Source organism: Stegostoma tigrinum, chromosome 11 (genome assembly GCF_030684315.1).
Source record: "Stegostoma tigrinum isolate sSteTig4 chromosome 11, sSteTig4.hap1, whole genome shotgun sequence".
Taxonomy (NCBI): domain Eukaryota; kingdom Metazoa; phylum Chordata; class Chondrichthyes; order Orectolobiformes; family Stegostomatidae; genus Stegostoma; species Stegostoma tigrinum.
Window position 1 is genome coordinate 49,368,009 of NC_081364.1, and position 26,297 is coordinate 49,394,305.

At 38.6% G+C, this 26,297-nt stretch overlaps 1 protein-coding gene and 1 long non-coding RNA gene across 11 annotated transcripts in view; one reads left to right on the forward strand and one right to left on the reverse strand.

Moving 5' to 3' along the window:
- cadpsa (Ca2+-dependent activator protein for secretion a) overlaps positions 1–26,297 on the forward strand; it is a 491,603-nt gene that overhangs the window by 399,650 nt on the left and 65,656 nt on the right. For all 10 annotated transcript variants that reach the window (XM_059649938.1, XM_059649939.1, XM_059649942.1 and 7 more), the window contains 5 exons: positions 690–837; positions 3,281–3,355; positions 3,923–4,006; positions 6,634–6,666; positions 15,991–16,098. In XM_059649938.1, the coding sequence (XP_059505921.1) occupies positions 690–837; positions 3,281–3,355; positions 3,923–4,006; positions 6,634–6,666; positions 15,991–16,098 (448 nt within the window). The remainder of the gene's footprint in view (positions 1–689; positions 838–3,280; positions 3,356–3,922; positions 4,007–6,633; positions 6,667–15,990; positions 16,099–26,297) is intronic.
- Positions 1–26,297, reverse strand: part of LOC125460482 (uncharacterized) — a 134,010-nt gene that overhangs the window by 2,325 nt on the left and 105,388 nt on the right. Inside the window, exons 4-5 of the long non-coding RNA XR_009446499.1 lie at positions 7,342–7,517; positions 312–398 (exon numbers count right to left, since the gene is read on the reverse strand). This is a non-coding gene — a long non-coding RNA (uncharacterized LOC125460482). The remainder of the gene's footprint in view (positions 1–311; positions 399–7,341; positions 7,518–26,297) is intronic.

Below are 26,297 nucleotides of genomic sequence, written 5' to 3' on the forward strand. Positions count from 1 at the left end.
CTGTATTATGTTTTCTCTAACGAATGTAATCTGATTTGCATATTATATAGGAATGTTCCCTAATAACACAGGGCAGAGATGATAAACTTAGAGACAGAAGAGTGTATAATTAGATGGGCTGATAGTACTATACTCGAAATTTGCCACCTTGCCATATTCCACAGAATTAAGTTCTGGCAGGAAAGTGCATGTTCAACCTTCCAAGCCCAAATACTGACTGAAACCCTTAGGCCTATTAAGGATTGATGACGGGCCTCACTGGTTGCTGCTGAGATTATCACATTGCCTGATTGGTGTGTGATTCTGCTGACCTTTGCTGTTCCTTCACGGGCTCTGCAGCTGGGGGAAGGTGGGTCCTCAAGTCCTCTTCAGGATGCCACCACTAGTTGGAGAGGTAGCTGGAGTACAAAGTTAGAATCTCACTTGTGGCTATTACGAGTTTCATTACAGGTAAAAGTAAATAGCGATTAAAAATTAGCATATTCTAAACTGAAATATGCAAAAGAAAAGGAAGATATGATTCAAAGTCATTTACAGTTAATACTTTTTATATAAAGTGCTGTTGAATACATAATACAAATAATTAACATTTTTGAATTAAAAAATACTATTTGTATGCCTATAAATATGCTCCTGACAGATGGCCCCTGACACTACTTCAAATTTCAAAACAATTTCTGCTTTGATAGGACTAGGATTGCATTTGAAGCCAAGCTACAGAAGACAAGCAGGTCAACAGATTTCCGTGTCCCACAGTCAATATGCACCATGTTTAATGTGATGGTGGATGCCAAGACACAGTCCACAAAGCTTTGCAGCATGGAGGTGGGCCAGGAAGTAAGTTAACACTTTTCCATGAAAATAATTACTTTCGATTAGGTATTTACAGTATAATTCAGAATCAATTGTAACACATTATTCCTGAATTAAAACTTTTAAAATAAATTATTCATACATCATGTAAAGATGCATATTATTCTGTACAGTTCTTTAAACTTTAGAGTATGTTCTAGTATAGCTATTTTAATCCATTGAATATTAAAGCTGTACTACAATTCACAAACATTATTTATTTATTCAGGAGTATCTATATCAAACAGTCTCTCTAATTTCAATCTGGAGTAATATGACATTGAATTGGAGAAACATCTACGATGATTTATTTTTCCTGAATTGTCAGGATTAATAGAACAATGTGTTTCATATAAAAGCAAATTCAGTTCTTTCCTGCAGCAGTGTTCTATGGATATTTAGTTAACTTATGTTTCTTTGAATGCATCATTCATTTTTTTTAGCTATTTATTGCAAGATTAAGCTGCTATCTCCTTGTTAACCTTGGGGTTCATACACGGAGTTAATGGCACATACTTGAAGCAGAATTCTGCAAATGTCCAAAGTTGGATATTTTCATTCGACATGCAAGCACTTGGAGGGTCAAAATCAAGGATGAAATGAGTATCCCTGAACTATTCTCATTTTAGTCAGGTTTTAAATCAACAACCATACAGCACAGAAACTGGCCATGCAACATGTGTATTGTTCTTGCTCTTTGAAAGCTCAATCCAACTTTTCCCTCTTGCTGTGAAAAACCATCACCTTCAAGTGTACTTCGTTTTAAAAGTTACCATGACTTTCTGTTTTTATCGACCTTTCAAATAATGCATTTCAGATCTTAACGACCCTCTATGTGAAAAAGAATCATTAAAATAATTTACAAAATAATTAAAGTGAATTTTTTTATGTCACCAGGTCACCAAACAATTTCCCACCACTTATACTCTCAATGCTCTCAGAATTTTTAAATACATCTATTAAGTCCCCCTAAATCCTTTTCTGCTTTATACGGAACAATCCCAGCTTCTCTATCCCTTCGCGTAACTGAAATGCCTTTCTGATACTACCCTGATAATCTTCATCTGCGCCCTCGCCAAGGCCTTGGTACTCTTCCTAAAATACAATGCTGGATTTGTGCACAGTGCTCCAGCTGAAGCCTAACTGGCAGTTTGTCAATGTCTATCATAACTTACTTGTCTTGTATTCTATGCCCCTATTTTTAAAGGCACACTTATGAAGCAAACTATAAAAGAAAGAATTGAAATTCTGATGGGTTTCTTATAACCTCCCAGCAATGACAATTAAAGGTTGCTTTCACTTTTCGTTTGGTATGTCTGCTAGTGTCCCATCACATTTCCTGTGGGAGACTGAGAAATGCCCTGGGAACTACAGCACCAAGAGTTTGTGAGGATGATAGTTTCCTTGCAATACATGATAGTAAACCCTCACTGAATGACGATCGATAGTCAGATCTGCTCATCAAACCTTTCATTATTCCAAACTAATTGAAACTAATTAATACTCGTAATAAAAAATCATCTGTACATAATTCATGTTACATTAAATATGGCGTAATTTCAAAGCAGAGATATAATTGTGCCATTGTTCAAATGTTAAATTATAGATTAGGTACTTAGTTGTAAAATATGTATTTGGGAAATTGAACCGTTGTTGGCAGTGCTAGTTGCCTATCAGAAACATGTTATATCCTGGAGGAAGCAATTCTCACATTGAAAGACCTTTCTGGAAATTAATAGGTAACTCTGCACATGTCACACTGTGCCATTGTCTTCTCGATTAAACATTGATTTGTGAATTATTTAAGCAGACGTCGATTGAAATTTATTTGAAATTATTGACACCAAATTGTTGGGGTAGTTTGTATAGAAATACAAAATAATTTAAATAATGTAAGAACTATATTTTAAAACTTATTTTTAATGATTTCTGCTGATTTAATATTTATTTGACTATTGTTTTTGCAGGCTATATGCAGATAACAATACGCAACATTTAAGGCACGTTTATCAGAAATGCCAACATTATTTTGCCAGAAACGTGCAGTATTATTAAAGAAGCTGAAAGAAGCGAGGAGGCTAATTATTTGATGTCAACATCACACTTTGTAACTTTAGGGTCAGATATTTCAAGCTTGCTCGTGGAAAATAAGTGGCATTATTCGGTCTTAGGTCTTTGCCAGTAGTTTCCTGTAAGTCTTTTGGAGATACATAAGTGTTGCCATAAGATAATTCAACCCTGCTTCTTGCTTACTGTCAGTTACATGCCTGGTCTGAAAATTCCTCATTATGGTTGAAAATGATAAAGAGGAGAAGAAAGCTACGTGTATTTTATTATGGATTGACAAGACTTGACATGTTTAGGCCAGCATGTTATTTTAAGAGTAAATGCCCCATTTTGCCCATGTGATTTTCTGGTTTTTTTTCAGCGGCAATATCATTCTAAAATTGATGAATTAATTGAAGAAACTGTCAAAGAAATGATAACTCTCATGGTTGCAAAGGTACAGTGCAAAATGGCTTTTAGGACTGTTTATGAAAGCTGAAATCTTAATTAGACTCACTGAAAGGTTAAATTCTGCACAAAATTTACTGCAGACAATATTCAGCATTGGCCAAGTTATTGAGTATAGGGCTAACTTGTAATTATCACTAAATGCTACTTAGCTGATGTTAGACACGTCACCATTGCAATGAAGTGTTAATGCACCTTATGAAATAATGAATTAAAAAATCATATTGTGTCTGTTCCTATAAGTTACTTTGATTCAGTTAGAGGAAATGAGTAGATAAAGAGTGTAGTCAGTAAGAAAACTGAACAATGGTCGTAATATATTTGGCCAAAATTTTATTCATATTTGCGCTTAATGATATAAGTTGCAACAATAGTACAATGTTTAGCAGCTTATTGAACAGTGCAGGTGACAAATCACAAAAGCTCAATATTTACTGTAGATTAAATCTTAAATTCTTCAATCTTTCAAACAATGATTATTCATTTTATGTTTTGAAGTAACAGTGCTGTTAATCCCAAATTGGTTAATGTGCTTCTAATATGTTCCTCTATTTAGTTTGTCACTATTTTGGAAGGAGTACTGTCTAAACTATCCAGATACGATGAAGGGACTCTCTTCTCATCCTTTCTGTCATTCACTGTAAGAAAAATATCTTTCTCTTAATTTATTTTTCTCAAGAGTATTTACAAACTATAAAAATCATCACTTATTCTTGTTCATGAAAAAATATGTTTGGAAGTATTCTCAATTTTAAGTCACTGCAGCTGTATTTGTGTAATAGGGTCTACAGTAGAACTTCTAGTATATAAACTCTCAATGACCCAATTTTCTGTTTGTCTGACAGAATTGGTGGAACAAATCCATCTGTAAGATTTCATCTTATCTACAGCTTGCTAGCCTACCCTCACAAGAAAGACTAAATTTAACATGTTCTTTTTATTGAGGTTCTCTGTCCCTGTCTAATGTACAGCCTAGTGTGTAATATCGTACATGTAAATCTACGATTATCTGGAAATCTCTGTAGTTCACTTTGATTATAATTGTTCATAAAGGTTCCACTCTAGTCATTTTTTGAATTGCAATAAAATTATGGCTCAGACATTCTGAGGAATGACATGCGCAGTCAGATTACAAACCCACTCCTGTTTTGTTGCATTAGCATTGAGCACTGCATTTTTTTGCCAGCAATTCCTAATCCTGGCTCCTTCAGAAATCCAACATTTCTAACAGTTCCCTCGATGTGCTGGTTAGACGGGAGAGTCAAGCCATGGCCACTTTTTAATAGCAGTAGATGACGTGTTCTGTGATTTAAATTCTCAGTGGTACATCCAGCCACTTTGACAGCTCCTGTGAAAGGCTATGTGTGTAGGTTGGTGGGATTAGTGTGGCAGCTGGTTCAGCGGTTGGGATGCCTGGTCGGTAGCATGCCAGGTGGTAGGGTGGCAGGTAAACACTGGAGCATTTGGGTAGGTTGAAGCTGCTGAGTGTGGAGGAACGATACGTCAGATCCAGCTTGGAGAAAGGGGAGGGTGTCAGGTCTTCAGTGAAATGGGGATATTTGCCCTGGTGATAATGGTGGTGTCATCCATAGTGATTTCAGGCCAATGGGTCTGTGGTGTCATAGAGAGCCATAGAGTCATATAGCATCAAAATAGCCCCTTTGTCCCACTATGTATATGCTGACCAACAAGCACCAAACTTCACTATTTCCATTTATCTGCACTTGGCCTGTAGCCTACTGTACCCTGGCATTTTAAATGCTGATCCAGATGCTGCTTAAATACTGTGAGAATGTCTGTCTCCACCACCTACCCAGGCAGCATATTCCATATTTCTCCAACCATGTGGGTGAAAAAGTTTTTTTTCCCCCGATATCACCTCTAAAATATTTGCTCCTCACCTTAAGCTGATGCCGTCTGGTCTCAGAAATGTCTGTCACGGGGAACAGTTTCTCACAATCTACTCTGTCTGTGCCTCTCATGATTTTGTATTCCTCAATCAAATGTGCCCCTCAGCCTCCTCTGCTCCAAGGAAAACAAACCCAGCCTATCCAGCCTCTCCCGTAACTGAGATTTTTCATTCCAAACAAATCCTGGTGATCCCCTCTGCACTGTCTCCAGTGCAGTCACATCCTCTAGTAGTGTGGCGATTCTATCTGAGTGCAGTACTCCATCTGTGGCTTGACCATTGTTTTATAAAGTTGGAAAAGGTGTGTTGTATCTGGCAGGGTGTGGGGGAGGTGTTGGATCCAGCAAGAGGGGGTTATGGGGAGTGTCAGGTCTGGTGCCGTGGGGGCTGGAGAAAGGTTGTCGAACCCCAGTTGGGTTGAGGGGTGGTGTGGAATCTTACTATTTTGGTGGATTGAGGAGGGGTTGGCTGGTCAGGTGGGTTGGGATTGGTTGTCAGGCACCTAGGGGCTGCGAGGAGTGAAGGGGAAGTGTGTTTGGGGTCAATGAGCACTGAGTTTGGGTGTCAGTTGAATAGTTACCCAGGAGTTAGACCAGGATTTTAATTTAATTCCATTACTGGAACACTGATTAATTGAAGCAGGACTCTCCGAAATCTTTGACCTTAATAAATTCTTTAGGTGGGTTCCAGACGCTGAGGAACCTCAGTTTCCCAAGCAGCAGCGATGAAGTTAGATGTGTTTGTGATTCCAATTGTTCCCGATGTGCAACTCTGGACCTCGCTGCTCCACTTATTGTTTTATCAGTGGAATATCTAGACTACTATGCTTTAGAGATAGTAAGAACTGCCGATGCTAGAGTCAGAGATAACAGTGTGGAGCTGGAGGAACACAGCAGGCCAGGCAGCATCAGAGGAGCAGGAAAGCTGATGTTTTGGGTCAGGACCCTTCTTCAGAAATTCCGTTCTCATTTGGACATCGAACACTTTTCCCTCTGCCTCCGCACCTATTTCTATAACTGCGATTCTAACCCACCTTCTACAGATCCCTCCTCCTGCCTTCAGCACACCCCATCCTCCTTGACACCACCCCAAGGCCTCCTACCCTCCCTCGATCTCTCCATTTCCAACTACCATCCCCCACCATTTCTGAAGAAGGGTCCCGACCCAAAAAATCAACTTTCCTGCTCCTCTGATGCTGCCTGACCTGCCTGAGCTGTTCCAGCTCCACACTGTGTTAACTAGGTTTCAGGGAATCTTTTCTTAATATCACTAAAATTACTTAGTGATTTAATATATTTTTGTGTGTATTTAGTTTAAAGATTTTTTTTCATCTTCCTTCTTTCTATTTCCTTTTAAAGGTGAAAGCAGCTTCCAAGTATGTGGATGTTCCTGTAAGTCTGAATATAATTCTAACAGCTTCTGAGTTGATTGCCGTTAATCCCTGAATTCTGAAGCATACAGATGATTGATGTTGAAATGCTTAATTCAAGTTTGTCAACCTCGGGCATCAGTATTTAAAGTGATAATTATAGAAACTAGCGGAGACTTATTCGGTCCTTAAAATTAGTTCAGTTATTGATTTTGCAGGCTGACTGACTGGATTTTAGCTTTTAAGAAGGGGCACAATAATTCCTCTAAAATGCATAGGTATTCAAGACCAGTTAAGTTTCTCCCAAAATTCTTACCTTTGCCCTAATTGCATTAGGTGTATGTTTCTGTGGGGATTCTCTTGATTACCCTTAACTTTGCTCGAAGAGGCACCAAAACACCAGACACACCATCTGCTATTTCCTAAGCCAGGCCATCAAGGTAATTTAAAGCACTAATTGCCCACTTTTGAACACTGTAAGAAATGTCCTCAGTCCACAGTGTAGCCTCCTGGATCAATAGTATACTTGTCCATTTGGAGTGTGGGTGTGAGCATCTGTGCTAATAGCATAAATTTAACAGGGATTATGGTTTAAGCATGGAGGTGGGCACAGCACTTTGCAATTATTTTGTAGTCATTATGAATTCTTTAATCATTATTCAGCAGCCTATTTTTCCCAGTAACAGCTCATACTTACTAAATTGTAGAAAAATGTGTAGCAGCTAAGGTGATTTTCTTGTGAACAAAAACTGCTGCCAGTGTTTCCAGGGCTCAGTTGAACACTGTCCACAGTCTAAGAATCAACGTAAGTGTCTCTGAGTTCTGACTTTTCTGAGTTCTGATTCTAAATGAATTTCACTACACATCTATTACCTGTGGGGAAAAAAGAAAACCTTTCTTAAGTTTCCATGAAAACAGCATTAAAAGATTGCATGATTATTATTCTGTGGAAAATGGTTTAAAAATTCCATTTGAAGCAACAAATCAATTTTATTTTAAATGTTTGTTTTTCTGAATATAGGATGTGTGTTTGTGACTGAAGTTATTTCTGATGAAAAAATAATAGAAAAAGCTGGCTGCATCCCAAAGTTTCTTCTTAAGAATATATTTCAATTCTTCAGGAAACCCATTAAATGAAAGCTTGAGAAATATTCCTCTCTCCCGAAAGCTCCTGCTATTTTAGTGTGAATTCTGCAAAATAAATCTATTGACCGTTTAATAAGAACTTGTTCGCTGAGAAAAACAACAGGATGTTCTGGCCATTTAATTGGCAGTAAATGGCTTTGAGAGGTAGATTGTACTAATAACACATTTCCAGCTGATGTATTGTAGAATACATTTTCCATTAGTGAAGCAGCAGGTGTTAATAATGCTGCCATGGTCCCCAGATCCAAATATTATTCCCTTGCTTTGTAATTGTTTGTTTTATGCAAAAATCTTACAATCTTGCCCCTTCCTATTTACACCCTGGAAATTAGACTGAAGTTTGCTGACCAACTGCAACTTATGGTGACTGACAATCAAATATTCTGCATAATGGGTACCCTGTGGTCTTAACTAATTCTCATTAGCAAAACCAATTCACAGCAACAGCTTACCAGCACGTACTTTGAGTGGAAATGGTAGATGCCTAAATGTTTGGATTCTAAAACAGTCGGCATCACAGCCTGCTAATGGGTTCTATAAGGAAGCTTTAAATCTACATGTGGGTTTGAAGATTACATTTTTTTGCAAAGGGGAAAAAAAAGGTGATAGGTGATTATCTTTTACTGACAAAGTTGTGCGAATGAACTGCCTTGGCTTAAAAAAAACACAGGAAAACTTACAGTTTCTAAATTTATCAGAGCTAAGTGCAAAACATCTTATTAACCTTCACAGTCATACAGAATTCTGCTTGATTTAACAAGGTATGAGTTAGAGCTTAGCATACATCTGTGTCCTCGGCTTTCTGTTCATGTAGTTGACATAGTCCCATTCATTTTAATTGGGTTTCGAAAGGTATTATTACAATCAAAAAAACATGATCCAGTAACTCATTGTTTCATTGCCATGCTGAATACTGGCAATGCCAACAGTTTAAGAGGACTGCTAATGGGCATCTAGGTTTTATTTTGTATTCAGTTATGGAATATGGGCTGGCATTGTAGCATTTATTGCACCTGCTAAATGCCTTTGAGAAGTTAATGGTGAAAAGACTTCTTGAACTGCAGTCTGTGTGGTGAAAGAACACCCATAGTGCTATTAGAGATAGAGGTAGCAGGTCTTCAGCTCAGTATTAAAGTAGAATTATAATGTTTCCAAGTCAAGACGGCGAATGACTTGGGATGGAATTTTGCATACACTAGTGTTTCCATGGATTTTCTGCTCCTGTTCTGCCATGTGGAATCTTCACAGGCTTGGAAGGTGTTGATGAAATCTTAATAATTTTCTGAAATGCATCTTGTAGTTGCTACATTGTATTGTGTAGGGTTTTCAATCCAGTGGCTGCTTTGTCCTGAACAGTATTAATCTTCTCAAGTGTTGTTGGAGCATGCTCTCAGATAGGCAATTGGAGAGTAATGCATCACATCTCTAACTTGTGTCTTGTGGAGAGGCTTTGTCAAGAGTCAGAAGGTGAGCCTCTGACCTTCTGTTATAACCATGCCATTTGTAGGCTGGCCCAGATCAGGTTCTGGTCAATAGTAACCTCCAGGATATTGCATTTCGTCAATGGTTGAATGTCAAAGGGAATGCATTTCTTTTATCTCTCTTGTTGGAGATGTTAATTGTTGGGCACTTGACTGGCGTGAACACTATTTTCCATGGATAGCCCATCTGAATTGTCCAAGCCTGCTTTGGTTTTTAAGTAATTCAGCATGGAACTGAATAAAGCACAAGCATCAATGAATATTTCCAGTTCTGGCTTTACAATAGACTGAAGGTCATTGATAAAGCAATTGCAAATAGTTGGGCCTAGGACACTGCCCCAAAGAACTCCTGTAGTAATATACTGTTGAGAGGATTGATCCTCTTTAATCACAACCACCTTCCTTTATACTTGGTACAAGTTAAAACAGTTGAATGTTTTTCCTTCATTCCCATTTGCTACAATTTTATGAGGGCTCTTTGATGCTGCTTTCTATCCGATGATACTTTGATGTCAACATCGATCACTTTCACCTCTGGTATTAAGCTCTTTGCCATTGTCTAGATTAAGCTCTGGTTGTGGAACCATTTGGCCCACTCTACCTAATGCTGAAAATAGTTTGGATCTTGAAATGTGGAATAAAATTTGCTAATATTACCAAACTTGGAAGATTGACACACAGTTAAAATACTACAAATAATCTGCAACAGAACACAAATAGGCTAGTTGATATACAGAATTTAATAGAAAGAAATATGAGGTGATGCATTTTGGCAGAAAGTGTAGGGAGGGGTAATATGGACTTTTGACCTAGTTCTAAGCAGCATGTAGAACAATAGGGCATCAATCAGGACATATCGAGAGAGTAGTTAGCAGACATAGGATCTTGGGCACCGTAGCTAGGGATATTGGACAGAATCTTGTATGGATCTAAGTAACATGGCCTATGGCAAGATTAGTGGCAGAATCAGGAAACAATCGTGGCAAGGGCCATCTCGACATTGAGATCATCTTGCTCCATATTTCATGCTTTTCAGAAGCAGCATGATGAGATTCTCACTCAGCAGCAGTAAAATGCAAATTGATACATATTATTGATGGTTAAACAGGACAACACCTCCAAAATTCACCACATTGATATACAGATTCCCCTCATACCAAACTCTGAAACAAGCTAAACAGACACAAGACACAACAAGGAAACCAGAGTAAGCACTGCCAAATTCAGCTCAGCAATTGCTCTGAAGGACCTCCATGTTGAACCAACACCTCACAACACTCCACTGGCACTGGCCACATGCAGCCCACATCTACAGGCACTGCCATCCAACACATTGCAAGCCTGTAATATCTCATGGCACATCTCCAACCAACTTGCATGTTGCTTCTACACTTCAGTGCTGCACCCCGGGCTGCACCAGCAACTCTCGTTGTACTGCTGCTGCAAGGATACTTTGGACTCGGGGACACTCACCCAGCTTAAGAACTGGAACAGGCTGCATTTCTGGGCTCTTTGCTAGCTGTCATTGCACTAACCCGCTCTGCCCTCAACAATGCATTACTTTTTGTGGTTTGCCACCTCAGCCAGAGATACCAGGTTCACATTTTCTGCTATCCTGCCATGCTGCTTAGCACAGACACAAAGGCACAAATTGTCAGCAGGCCTCAGTCAAGTCAAGGGGAATAACCTTCGTGAGGGAGTATGAACAATGTTAGTCAAGGGCAGCGTCTGATACTCGTCCCTGTTATATGCTGTTCTCCTGTTGGAATGAGGCACGTATTGCAGGAGCAAAAAATGGGTGGCTATCTGTTAGCTTTAATGCAGATGGGAAGATGTTGTGAGCAATTGAGTAGCAAATGGTGTTGGGATTTGGGGTGAGTGATAAGGAATGGGGAAGATGCTTCAGCCAGTAGTTTTAATATTGACATGCCCTAAAATATCAACATCTCCTCTCCTAATCTTAACATCATCCATGCCTTACTATTTGATGTATACCAATGCAAAGTACTCATTAAGCCCTGTTAGAATTTTAAAAGTTTCAGAGACTCACCTGATTCTTCTAAATCCCAGTGAAAACAGTGCTAAACAATCCAGTCTCCCTTCATACTTCAGTCCTGCCATCCCAGGGATCAGTCTGGTAAATATTTGTTGCATTCCCTCCATAGCTAGAGTGTCCTTCCTTAGATAAGGGGACCAAAACTGCACACACTGCTCCAGGAGTGATCTCACCAAGGCCTTGTACAGTAGCAGCGAGAGATCTTTGCCCCTGTGCTTGAATCCTCCCTCTATGAAGACCAATATACTTTAAGCTTTCTTCACTGGCTGCATGTTTACTTCCAGTGACTGGTCTAAACAGACACTCAGGTCTTCTTACACCTCCAGAAGTTCCTCATCTTTTGCCATTCAGATAACTCACCTTTCTGATATTGTTGCCAATGTGGATAGCCTCACATTTGTCCACATTGTACTTCATCTGCCATGAATTTGCCCACTTACTCAACTTGTCCAAAGCTCACTGAAGCATCTCTGCATTCTCCTCATACCCCATCCTCCCACCCAGCTGAGTACAGCCCCTTTTTTTCCATGTTTGGACTAAGGTTCTATTGATGCCAGGAACTATGACTGGTAGAAATCAAACTGAGCATTGTTGAATAGGAGATTGCTGAGTAAGTGCTATTTGGTAGAACTGACAATAAAGCTTCTATCACTTTGCTGATGATCAAGCATAGACTGATTGACCAGTGGTTGCCTGGGTTAGATTTGTGCGGCTTTTTGTCACAAGGACATAACTGGGCAATTTTCCACATTGTTGGGTACATGCCAGTATTGTGAAACAGTTTGAATTAGGGCGCAGCTAGTTGTGAAACACACGTCTTCAGTACCATTGCTGGAATGTTGTCTTGCTGTCATGTGGACTAAATCGATTTAGCTGTAAACTGGAATTTGTGATGCTGGAGACCTCAGGAGGAGGCTGAGATGGATCATCCATTTGACTTTTCTTACCAGAGATGGTAGCAAATGTTTCAGCCTTATCTTTTGCAATGATGTGCGGGGATTCTCTATCATAGATGAAAATATTTGTGGAGTTTTTTCCTTTGCTGTTCAATTAGCCACCAACATTTAGGACCTAATGTGGTAAAACTGTAGAGATTAGATCTGATTGTAGGATTGCTTAGGCTGTCTATCACTCATTGCTTCTGCCATTTGGAATGCAAATAATCCTGGTGTTATAGCTTCACCAGGTTGATACCTCATGTTTAGGTATGTCTGGTGCTGCTCCTGGCATGCCCTCCTGCACTCTTCATTGAACCAGGGTTGATCCCCTGATTTGGTGTTAGTGATAGAGTGAGTGGTGTGTTGGGCCTTGAGGTTGCAGATCAGCTGCTGATGGCACGCACTATTTCATCAGTGTCCAGTCCTGCCTTGCCAAATCTGTTCAAAATGTAACTCATGATGTAACTCAATGTAACTCAGCACAACACAACACAACTCAACTCATAGAAGATTTGACTCCATGAGAACTGTTCTGTGGTCACTTCTGCCAGTACTGTCATGGACTGATGCATCTGTAACAGGTAGATTGATGAGGATTAGGTCAAGTAGATTTGTCCCTTGTTGATTCTCTCACTATCTATCAGTTATGTCCTTTCGAGCTTTACTAGTTTGATCAGTGGTGGTGCCACTGCACTCTTGGCATAGAGACAGAAACTGGAAAAAGGGAGGTAGAAATCAGCCTTCAGAACAAGGATAACAAAACAAGAACCTACAAGTTTTGATAAATAGGGAACAATTTTCCTTTTTTGATAAAAAGTTGATACGTACCTGTTTGTTTCTGCCTAAACTATCCTGCACAATTTCTTAAAAGTTCCCCATTTTCAAGGACCTGCCAAGTTCTTTCAAGAAAGTCTGCAATTCCTTCACAATTAGTTAATTCCCAAAGTTGCAAGCACACAGATTAACAAACCAGGACTCCAAGCAATCAAGCTATCTTTATTTTAAATAATTAAATTTAGCAGGAAGTGTTAAGAAGTATATTCTCCTGTTGTGCTGTTGCTTAGCATTGAGGCTTCCCTTTGTGACTATACTGTACAATTTCTAAGTGGCTTGAGTTTGAGCAGTACCTGGCAGGAGTAGTGTCCCTGAAATATAAGAAACTTGAGGTATGTAACATTTCAGGGTATAAAAACTTATTGAGCCTGGCAGCATCTGTGGATAGAAAAGTAGAGTAAGCATTTTCGGGTAAGTAAATTATTATTGCAGATCTGATCATTCTAATAAGGCTGTGAGAAGATATTCTGTTGAAAACATCAGTTAAAGCATTGCCGTCTGAAAGTTTTAACTCTTTCAAAGGAGTTACATCTGATGTGACAATACTTATCTTCCAATACATAGGACACCGAGCATGGATATCATGATATTGAAGAATCCAACAATTTTTACTAAAACTATTGTCTATAAACATATTCATCAGGCACTTAAGTGTCTGGGTTAATATTAAGCTGGTAGTTTACAAATGCTGCAGAGCATTTTTCCACTAGAGTGTCATGCTTCAAGTGTTCCAAGATAAGGTGGAATATGAAACCATTATACCCTCAGGTTACAAGTTATGATACAACAACATTCTGAATATGAGACGTAACACTACAATAATATGGCAGAAACCACTTGGAGGTGTGACTGGGATATTCTAAGGATTGTGCAGAACCTCTTGTCCTAACTGTTTCTTTTATGGATAGTGGACTCCCCCAATTTATTAACCACTCTTTGGAAGATGTGAAAGCCATCTTCACAGTCTTCAAGTGAGATGAATACTCCTGAATAATTCCTTTTTTAATTAAAGGTTTTTCTCCTGAAATCTAGATCATTAAGTTCCTCATCTGAGGCACTTACTTATCTCCTTCTATGGTAGAATCACATTCTTTGACTCTTCTACACCCCTGTCCTCATTCTGACAAGTGGCCAGTGACTCACTTCGTAACTATTTATAATTGTTTAATTCATTTCTTAGAAGTGGGTAACATTGTATCGACACAATGCAGATAAAATGACAGGACGGAGTTCGTGCCAACTTGATTGAAAAGCGTCTAAGAGGCATTAGAATGAAGTATTCATTTCCTAGTTTGGACCATTGATATCTCTGCAGGCACCCAACTCCGAATCACGGGGAGAAGAGCTGGTGTCAGTGGCTGCCCCAAAGTGATGTTTATGTATCATTATGGACGCTGATGACTAATGCTTTTAGCAGCTACACAAATAGTAAGGATTTTTATAGGAGAATTGAAATTAAGATCATCAAGGTTTGAAGATGTTTAGAAGTGGGCACTGCATATGGAACCAAAGGTAAATAGGAAGAGATTTTCAAATACGTCTTCCTGAAGATAACAAATTATCACCAAACTGAAATGTTTTTAAAGACAGTGGCCACTTCTAAATATCTTCAAACCTTGATGATCTTAATTTCAATTCTGGTATAAGAATCCTTGCTCTTTGTGTAACTGCTAAAAGCATTAGCCGCCAGGGTCCATAATGATACATAAACATCCCTGTGGGACAACCACTAGCACCAGCTCTTCTCCCTGTTAAAAAATTAACTTTTGCAAATTGTTCAATAATGAATTTGCATTCTTGACCATTCAAATCACCTGGCTGTTAGTTTTTAGGTTGTAACCCATTTCATAATTTTTGTTGAATCTTGCAAATTATTTGAGCTATCAGCTAATGACTCATTGTCAAGCAACCACTGTTTATTTAAAACTCAAAACGTTAACTCTGTTTCTGTCTTCACAGATGCTGCCATCTGCTGAGTTCTCCAGCATTCTGTTTGCTTGTTTCAGATTTCTAACATCCGTGGTTTTTGCCTTTATTCAACTGTTTATTTAAGACTGTCCTGTAAAATATATTTAGTCAAAGCAATTATTTGCAGGACTGTGTTAAATTTCAAGCCACCTACTATTAATTCTACTGGCTTCCTCATGTGAATTTTACTCTTTTCCTGTCACTTTCCAGCTTCTTCACTGTTTAGTGGATAAGCAGACAGATTAATTGAAAGACCACGCACATTAGACTTAGGCTTTGATTTTGGAAAACTGGATCAGGTTAGGATGGCCTCTGTCACTCATTGCCTATTTTTGTGTAGTTTTAAATTGTTTGCTCCTTGACTTTTGCGGCTGAAATTGGAGCCAACTATTTGAAAATTCGGAGGCACTTATCAAAAGGGTATGATGAAAACCTATAACACCATGCTATTATGTGGCCCACCTGTTGATGTCAACACCTGTGTTATTACAGTGAGTTAGATCATTGAATGGGAACTGGAACTATATAAGCCGTAAGCAGAAAAGACTGTGTAATTTACAAAATTGTTCACTTTATAGTGAAAGTAGACGCAACAATACAAAAAGATATGGGTATATACAGAAGGAATGAGATTTGTTGGAGTTAGACTATCTGAAAACTTTGGACTGTGTAATAGCTTTCTATTTATTCCTTGAAGATTAAATAGCTGAATGTACCGTCTGTGGTCAAGTCAGGTAATTATGGTGTCGAATAGGTTTTGTTTTTGCTACATGTCAATCACTGTCAGAGACGTCATTCGCATATCATTAATCTACTGTTCGACTGGTGCAGGAAATCTCTTATTATTTATTGAAGAGAATGAGTTAGAGCTTTAAAATAATACAAGCAATCTAATGTAATTTTGCATTTCTTTTTTTTACCAGAAACCTGGAATGGATTTGGCAGATGCCTACGTGACCTTTGTGCGCCAAAGTCAGGATATCCTGCGTGACAAGGTCAATGAGGAGATGTATATAGAAAGGTTATTTGATGTAAGTAAATGCCTTCTCCTCCTTGCTAATCAGGGAGGAGACCATCCAAAATGTGACATTACTAAAGAAAGAGGGATAAGTCACATTTTGAGAAAAATTCGGTGGCTGTTTAGATCTTTTCTGTCCGTCTAACTCAGGCTCTTCTCTATCTTTCTCTGTTCTACTCTGCAATGTAATCTACCATGTATGTTGTGTCAGTGCCTAGTCTGTCTGCATGTGACTTCTGTCACAGTGCTTTCTTATGAGAAAGTTTTATTAGCTCAAGTACATGAGCAATCTTTGGAAGAGATGGAACAGTACATTCCCTAGTGCACACGAAATGTGTATAATAAAGTAATATTAAAAAAGAGATAGCGGTAATATATCTCTATTAATTATTAGACACCCACAAAGAAATAAACTTCTGTGCTCTTGAGTGTCATAATCATATAGAATAACAAGTCATGAATTCACAAAGCTCCAAGCTCATGTCAACATTTAATGTACAGTAAGTGTACAAAAGTGCACCTTTCACATTTGAAATAGACAAATTGTGGCTAAGTTATGATTTGCTGCGAAAGATTTGAGATAATTTTGACAGAATGATTTGTGAAATTTACTGCATTAGTACATTTAATTGGAATACCTGTAGAGCGTTTACTACTTATTTGTCCATCATACCATTTGGTGTATCACTGCTTTCCGTTGTTTTGTGATTTGCAATGTGCACGTGGGTTTCATTTTTCTAAACAACCATTGTTGTTGCTACTGTCTTTTAGAGTTTGTCTATTTAGTAAGATTGTCAGCAATATTTTATAGTGATTAGAGGAATTGGACTGGTAGTACCCTTTCTGTCAAAGTATTATGTAACAGTTTAAAGTTGTTTACTGTAATGTTTTCTACTGGCACTATTCTGGATGAGGGCTTTGTGTAGTGAGGCAGTTTCATATTATGTTTTCTTACACATATGCTTTTATAATGGCTGTGTCAAATGTCCAGCTTCTGTGCACAAAATTCCTTCCTATCCTTTAGTCCTTTCTAATTGCTTTCCATCTCTACCCTTTCTTTCATCCGTTTTTCAACAATTAAAATGAAACTTATCTCTCATATCCAGTGTTTTGTCACATTGTATCAAGTGGCACGATTTTCAGTCAAATAATCTTCCTGTGTACATCTACTATCATGACCCACATCTTACAAGAATGTTTCATACATGCATAAAGCATATTACAAGTCTCTCAAAGCTCTATGCATGGATGCCTAACAGGGATTTTGAAGGTTGTAAGAAATGGGAAAAATATCACCCATCCAGTAGACATTGGAGACAAGGTCAATCCAACTAAATGACGAACTTCCAAATGCCATTGTACCATGAATTATATCACCCAGTTTATTATTGAGTAAATACTGACAACCAAGAATTTCAGTGGTGTCGGTTGTCACGTTGGTTGATTCTGTCTAATGTCTAATTAGCAAGGCATTTTCTCTAATTGAGTTGCAGTAAAGTGCTGAAATGCATTTTTTTTATTTTTACTTTACTCCTCTATTCCCCAAACCTATTATGTCCCTAACATTGCTGGTTGCCAGGCAACTGGATGGCCTTTAGTTGCGTCTTTCCTCATCACCTCATCTGTAGAGCAAAATATCTGGCTGGCAAAAGATAAGCATTTTTGGATGGGAATTGTCTTTCTCGGCTTTTGATCCTCCCTAATAATGTGTGTGAGAGCTTGTGAAAGTCAACAAAGAAAGGAATTGCACCTCTGAGATTCGAATTCGTAGTCTCCAGTTAAAAGATCTTCTGCAGACATTTCCAAACCATTACTATTGTATTTTTTAGTTACTGAATTCCTATGGAATAATTTTGAACTACAAAATACTCTGACCAGCATTGCAATCTGCTGTCTTTATGATCTGCATTTTGTGTGTAATGAGAACAATGAAATCTATCAGTTGGTCTTTAAATAGCAAACAATGCTCAATAATTGTATGATTCTAAGTGGCTATGTAAGGTTTTTAAGGTAACATACATTTAGACATCTTTCCGTCATCTATTTTGTCATAGCTTGCCTGCTAAAACTCAATCATTCAAAATCTCTAGATGAGTTTTGATTGTTGTGTTTTAATGCACTGCATTTGCATGCAACTGTTTTAATAAAAAAACCTCCAATTTCTGAAAATCAATATAACTAAGAGGAAGATATCTATTTTGAACAACTTGTAGAAGCATTTAGAGACGTGCAATCATACTGTCAGCCATACTTTTGAGTACTTTCTCTTTAAATTTGAACAATTCTGGAAAATAAAATTATGATTGACAAAAATTAATTAAAAGATGCTCACTGAGCACTATCTTTTCTACAGTGAGCACAACTAAGGGAGACTGCTTTAATATTTTCTTCCTGTACTGTAATTACAATCAAGCTTAGTTAAATTCCGTTTAATCTGTCATTTGTGCAAAAGATATTACTACACAATGCTTCTGAGAGTATAAACTTTTGCACTGAATACTGATTGAAGCATTGCACCTTGTTTGATGTTTCTAGTTTATAAACACTATAACAAAATAATATTCCTGTTATACATATATTTATTACAATTTCAAGTCAATGTTAGCCAATCAGTTTCAGTTTGGTTTAAAATGGTCGTGTGTAAAAACGTTATTTATTTTCCCTCGTTAATTTACAAAAAAACTGGTCATATGTCAAAAAACGATGTTATATGTGAAAATGTGAACAAATTCATACAATATTTTTAATATCAAGAAGTGCAATTTATTTAGGATTAATTACTTAAGTTCATAGTTTGTGAATGGACAGAACTGATTTTCTGTGAAATCTGTAACAGTTAATGGAGAAGAACTGAACTATCTCATATTATTGTTGCTATAAAATTAAACCAGTTAGGATTTGTAGGTATTAATGCAACTGAATTCTGAAAACTGTGTGTGTGTAATTACAGTACAGTGTCTTTCTCTTTCATTTTTCATCCACTGCCATTTTCAATGTTTGTCTTTTATGACTTACCAACTTTGTTTTCTACATTTTGAAAAAGGATGGATGATGTTGGTTCAGTCATGTACCTAAGAATATTTGAGGTAATCCTTCAGGAGCTTGAATTTTAATTCACTATTCATAAATTCTTTCAAATCATTCCATTTTATTAATCAAAGTATATGTTTAAAAGGGTCTCTAAGCAAGTAGTGCGACATGACCGTATACAAATTTGTTGCATAGTGCTGTTCAGATATCTGTGCTTTCAGGAGATTATGTAGTTTCTAATATTACTTTCCATGTTCTTTCATTTAATCTTCCTTTGGGAAGGAAATTAGGTGACCAAGTCAACTTTGGAATTCTGATGCACATCATAATTTAATTTCATCACTATATATAGGATAACTAAAAATTGCTTGAATACACTGTGCTTTGCTTCGGATGTGGGGACGTTATTTAATTGCTTAAGAAAATAGGAGTTAATGGCACCTGGTAGAATTGCACCGAATATATTTCCTTTTTACACATCAAATTTGTTACTTGTTTGAAAGATGTAGATATTAACAGAATATAATTCAGTAAACAGTTATTCCTCCGGTTTCTATACGTTTCAGCATAAGTCAGTATGAAGCTGGAGGTATGGAGGTGATGGAGGCCTTTATGGTAGTTTTACAAGGTGAGTACACCAGAGGCCGAGGCTACTGCTCTAGGAACGGGGTTCAAATCCCTTTATGGTAGCTGGTGGAATTAAATTTGGTAGATCTGCAATTTAAAGCTAATCATCAGGCATGGTGGCCATGACAATTGTCATCAAATGTTATCAAGACCTGTCTGTTCACTTAAGTATTTTAAAGAAGGAAATCTGCCATCCTTACTAAGTCTGGCCTACGCATGACTCTGGACTCCCTAACTGTTCTCAGTTCAAGGGCAATTAAGTTAATAGGAAATGCGGGCATTTGTGCATGTACATTACCCACATCCCAAGAAGGAAAGAAAAAGTTAAAGTTTTGGAAAAATAATGCCCACATAAATTTTATTAATAAAATATCTATATCCATGTGTTAAATAAAGATAACACTGATGCTGTAGAGTGTGATTTGTGAAGAATTTTCAATCATAAAAAGATAGAGGGATAATTTCAACTTACCAAGTTAGCAAGAGAGAGGTGGGTTTAGGTCCCTCTAATGTGGTACCTGATTTTAGACTCCATTGGCTTCCACATTTGAATACTTAACATAGCAGAAACGGTCCAGATGCAACCTTTGATCTGCTGATGAGAGTGTATTTTGTATTTAAAACCAATTGCCAGGAGGAGGTCCTTAACAAAATATCAATGACAGTAATTATGACCAGCATGCACTACTTACATCAAAGGCTATTAAGACACAACTGATGGCAAAATCAGTTGGTTAAAGATCACAGCATATTTCTAAAATTAATTGTCTTATCTTGGTGTGAGTTTTACTGCAAATCACTGTAGCTATAGCACCCATGAGGTTTAGTGTTAGCAAGTTGTGATCAAACATAAAGTTTTTGATTTGTTTATTAATACCTCATCAGAGATTGCCATTCTGTCTGAGATCAGTACTTTATACTTGTCAAATTATTCCATACATGAGTGTCCTTAAACAGTCTATAAATTACTCCTTGAAAGAACTTTATTTGTTGTACTATTTAGAATGCAATATTTGGAAAATATGACTTGTTCCACTGTTTGATAACAGTTTTATGCAGTATTTCAGTATGTTAGGTGCAGTTTATTGGATGAAAATAACATAAGTAGGAAGAGACTTGATTGAGTGGCATATTACCAACTGTAAAGACTGTAAGTATTACAATTTTGTTAAACATTATTATTACTTAATGGTCCCTGTGTTAAGATATTTAAGCAGTTCTAAATTTCCACTTGCTGATTTATACCCTAATTACAATGAAATAAACACATTAAATATTATGTAATGATTTTTATTCTTGTTGCCAGTGGATAATAAATTCACTGTTTAAATGGCACAAAAAGTAATCATAGTAGAAAATTTATTTTGCTTCAAAAAAACCTTTGTGGTCCTCTTTTCATGACATATGCAAACTCTGAAATCTATTGATCTGAAGTATTAGCAACGGACATGCAGGTTCAGTTATTTGGTTTTGAAGAAGACTATATAAGTGCAACTGTTTTCAAATCAAGTAGCAATGCTTGGCATAAAAAACCAAGCCTCTCTCAGGTCAAAAATATAATCTTCCTTAGCTATCATATGTATATCTGATATGTATGTTCCTTCAAAAAGGTCTGTTGTGTAGAAGTAACTTAACCTGTATCTTTCTGTTACGACCTACCTCATAAGCAAAGCTAACTAATTACTTTGCAAACTAATGAGGTTGCTGCAATTTATATTGTGGCACACTTTAAAATATGTTACCGAGAGGCTGGTACCAGAACTGTTCCTTGTATTTATGTATATATTTTGCATGTATGTTGCGCCATTATGAAATGGTTTCTGAAATTTTATCATGTGAATAACCTGGTAGTTGCACTGTCCTACACATCAAAAGTTATTATATCTTGGAAGTGAAATTCATCATGGACAATGGTGCAAAATAGACATCGCTGCACCAACAGTCATTTTAAATGCTGCAGTATTTTCATTTCCAGTGCAATGTAAGTCCAAGTAACATCAAAGTACATAATTTGCATGCGTTATTGACGCTCCTACATGAGTCAAGCAGACACCTTGGACTAATTAAAGTGCTATAAATGAAAACATAAAGTGCTAGAGAAACTCAGCAGGTCTGGGAACATCGGAAAATAGAGATTTTGGACGGACTCTCACCAGAAATAAGCTTAGTATCAGTTTTGTGATTTTCATGAAGCGTTTCTCTCCATGAGGCCTCATGTGTTTTCTGTACAATCTTCTCAGACTTACCTCATTAACTATGTACTCTTTATGTGCTCCTCTAATCTGGTGCTCACCAGTTTCTCCCAGTTGTCATAGGCAGATATTTTTGCCACTGCCAGGATCCCTGGTGCCAGTGCCAACTTTAAGAAGCAGTTGCACACCAGATTAAACGCTGACAGTTCAGAGCTGCCCTGCACATTCACATTTGAGACATTCACTTTGAACATGGCAATCAAGGAAAAATTAGCATCCCGCTTGGCAGACAGGGTACCTGGAAGTAAGGTAGAAGACAGAGGGTGGTAGTGGATTGTTGCTTTTCAGACTGGAGGCCTGTGAACAGTGGTGTGCCACAAGGATCAGTGCCGTGTCCATTGTTTTTTGGCCATTTATATTAAATGATTTGGATGTGAACATGGAAGGTGCAGTTAGTAAATTTGCAGATGACACCAAATTTGTAGGTGTAGTGGACAGTGAAGAACGTTACCTCAGAGTACAACGGGATCTTGATCATATGGGCCAATGGGCCAGTGGGCCGAGGAGTGGCAGACAGAGTTTAATTTAGATATTTGTGAGGTGCTGCATTTTGGAAAGGCAAATCAGGGCAGGACTGAAACAGTTAATTGTGAGGTCCTGGAGAATGTCGCTGAACAAGGAGACCTTTAAGCCCTGCTTCATAGATCCTTGAAAGTAGAGTCGCAGGTATACAGGATAGCGAAGAATGCATTTGGTGTGCTTGCCTTTATTGGACAATGCATTGAATATAGCAGTTGTGAGGTCATGTTGTGGCTGTACAGGGCATTGGATAGGCCACTTTTGGAATTCTATGTATCATTATTGTCACCCTGCTATAGGAAGGACATTGTGAAACTTGAAAGGGCTCAGAAAAGATTTACAAGGGTGTTGGACAGTTTGAGCTATAGGGAGAGGCTGAATAGACCTGGGCTATTTTCACTGGAGCATTGGAGTTTGATGGGTGACCTTATAGAGGTTTTTAAAATCATGAGGGACATGGTTAAGGTAAACAGACAAGGTCTTTTCCCCAGGGTGGCGGTGTCCAAAATTAGAAGTCATAGGTTTAAGGTGAGAGAGGAAGGATTAAAAAGGGACCAAAGGGGCAGCTTTTTCACACAGAGGGTAGTGCTTGTATGGAATGGTCTGCCAGAGGAAGTGGTGGAGGCTGGAACAATTACAACATTTAAAAGGCATCTGGGTGGCAATGTGAATAGGAAGGCTTTAGAGGGATGTGGGCCAAATGCTAGCAGATGGGGCTAGATTTACCTATGATATCTGGTCAGCATTGACAAGTTGGACCGAAGGATCTGTTTCTGTGCTGTGCATCTCTGACTGTAAGTACCAGCAAGACTGCCTTCTGCACTCTCCACCAGCTCCAATATTGCCACCTCGGTGGGCCTTTTATCAAGGTTAGAGTGATCACATCACTGCCAGATCTTTGCAGGTGTAGAGGGAGAACTGCCCAGGTTGCTGGAACTGTGAGGACTGCTGAATCCGAGGTACCCACTTAGCCCCAGGCAGGAATGGAGCCTGAGCTGTCGGCAACTCATGACTTCATTGAAATGCACAAGCAGACACGAGGAGCAGGCAGGTTTGTCAGGGCACAGGGCAAACTGACCTAAAGGTTTCAGGGATGCAGCAACGCATTTGGGGTTCATCTGGTAGGCTCGATGGATAGCATGTTGGCTGCCATGGAGAACCAGGTCCAGCACTCTCTCAGTCTGCTGGATATACATAATGACCTGCACTCCATTGATCTAGCCACTGGTGCTCAGCACCAATAGCAAGATGACAGGCCTTGATCTTATTCCAGGTACCCCTTCCCTTACAAGAAGATAAGGCAGTACAGCAGGCACTCGAAGATAAACGAAAACAAACTGAATGCTGGAAATCTAAAACAAAAAGAGAGGGTGCTGGAGAAACACCACAGGTCTGGCACCATCTGTTGAGTGAAAAGCAAGAGTTAACATTTCAGTGGCCTTTTGTGAGAACTGACATTATCTGAGAAAGGGTGGTATCTATGCTGATGGCAAGATGAGGGAGGAGTGAATAGAGTACATGGAGATGGAACCCAGAGAGAGGGAGGGAGAAAAAAGAGGGTAAGCAGAGACAGCTGCTGATGAGCTGAGAGAGAGAGAGATAAATGCAAGATAGGGTGCTAAAAAGAAGTGAGTTGGCTGTGCAGGGAGCAACCCACACAATGCACATTCACCTCCCCCAACCCCCCGCCTCCATCCCCACAATACCCTGGGTTCTGCCTTGTCCCTTAACAACGTCAAGCCAAAACACAGCATTACATTCACACGTACAGTGACGACACCCAGCTCCACTTCACCACTACATTTTATATCTTTTCCACTGTTGCTAAATTATCAGACTGTGTGTCCGGTTTGGTATGAGCAGAAATCTTCTTCAACTAAGTATTGAGCTAACCAAATCTGTTGTCTTCAGACAATAATACAGACTCAGCTCCCTTGTCCAAGACAGAATGAAACAGCCCACAACAGTGAGCTTCCAACCACGTATCCACATCACCAAAACTATTTTGTTCCAGCACCCAAATCCCTTTCTGCCTCCACTCATCGGCCATTGAAACCTTCATCTTTGCTTTCATTACCTCCGGCCCTGATTGCCTTAACACATATACAAAAGAATACTAATACAGATCCTGGAATTCTAAAATAGAATCATAAATTTCTGGAAATACACAGCAGGCCAGGGAGTATCTGCGGAGACAAGTCAAATTAATATAACCTTTGGATTGTTTCCAGTACTTTTGCTTTTGATTCTGTTTGAACACAATCCTGGCTAATTTCCCACATTCTACACAGAGTAAAGTCTGTTGTCCATGTCCTTACACCTAATCCTATTCAGCTATCCAGCCTGTGTTATCTGACCTGCATTGGTCCCCATGCACCTCATATGGCCCAGAGTCAAATTTTGCTTAATAAAGCAACAGTGAGGCACCTTGAGACATATTACAGTGAAGGTGATATATAAAGTACAAGTTGCTATTGCAACTGACTCATGTTTTTCATATTTAACTGGAAACTAGAGCAGCACTTCCAGAAAAATGTAGCTTGGTTGTCAGCAGGTAGATGCCATGGTGCAGTGATAGTGACCCTACCTCTGAGCCTGGAGCTGCACATACAAGTCCCTCGCTAAGACTTGTTGACCAAGGAAGGTGCATTTGTAATCATTTCTATGCAGTTGATTGTCAACTTGTAACTCTATCCAGTACACATGATGGCAGGCCGTAACAGCAGAGAAGTCCCCCGGTCCTCCATTCTGCAGAAGACAATTGTAAACCACTGCAATTCTTTGCCCATAAGCACAGAACAATCCAGTAATAATTCATATAATAACCAACAGTTTTGTGGAGGGTAATCAAATGTTAAAATAGTGCCCTCTCCCTGACTGTCACCAGATTATTAAAGTCCATAGCCACACCTTCAAAAAGTTTAGGAGTGAACACCATCAGTGTTATTAAGGATTCAGAAAAGAGACATTGCCTTTAACTTGTTAGCATCTTTTGATATTGTGCACTATTTTGCTAGCTAGAAATCTTTTGGTATAGTTCCCTATTGATGTTTAACACTAAGGCTAAGATTCGTTGAATAAAAGCCATAGTATGACCCTTCATAGTTGAATCACTTAGAAACATGAAGCACAGTATGATCATAGGACAGAAAATTTAAAATTGAAATAAAAACAAAGTGCTGGGGAAATTCAGCAGACCTGGCAGTGTGTAGAGAGATGCAGAGTTAACATTTTGAATCCACTTTCTGGAGGACGGATGTGGTTAAACTTGAGAAGGTGCAGAAAAATTTCACAAGGATATTACCAGGACCTGAGGGCTTGAGCTATAGGAAGAGGCTAAATAGGCTGGGGCTATTTTCCCTATTGGAGGCTGAGGGATGACCTTAGAGAGATTTATAAAGTCATGAGGGGCATGGATAGGATGGATAGCCAAGGTCCTTTTTCTAGCGTGGTACAGTCCAAAACTAGAGCGCATAGGTTTAAGGCAAGAGGGGAAAAATTTAAAAAGACCTGAGGATGATGCATGTATGAAATGAGCTGCTGGAGGAAGGGGTGGAGGCTGGTACAATTACAGCATTTAAAAGGCATCTGGATGGGTAAATAAGGGTTTAGAAGGACATTGTCCAAATGGTGGCAAATGGGACTGGGTCAGATTCTGAGGAAAGTTCACCAGACCCGAAACATTAACACTGATTTTTTTCTTCATAGATACTGCCAGACCTGCTGAGCTTTTCTTGCAACTTCTGTTTTTGTTCCTGGGTCGGATTGGGATGTCTGGTCGACA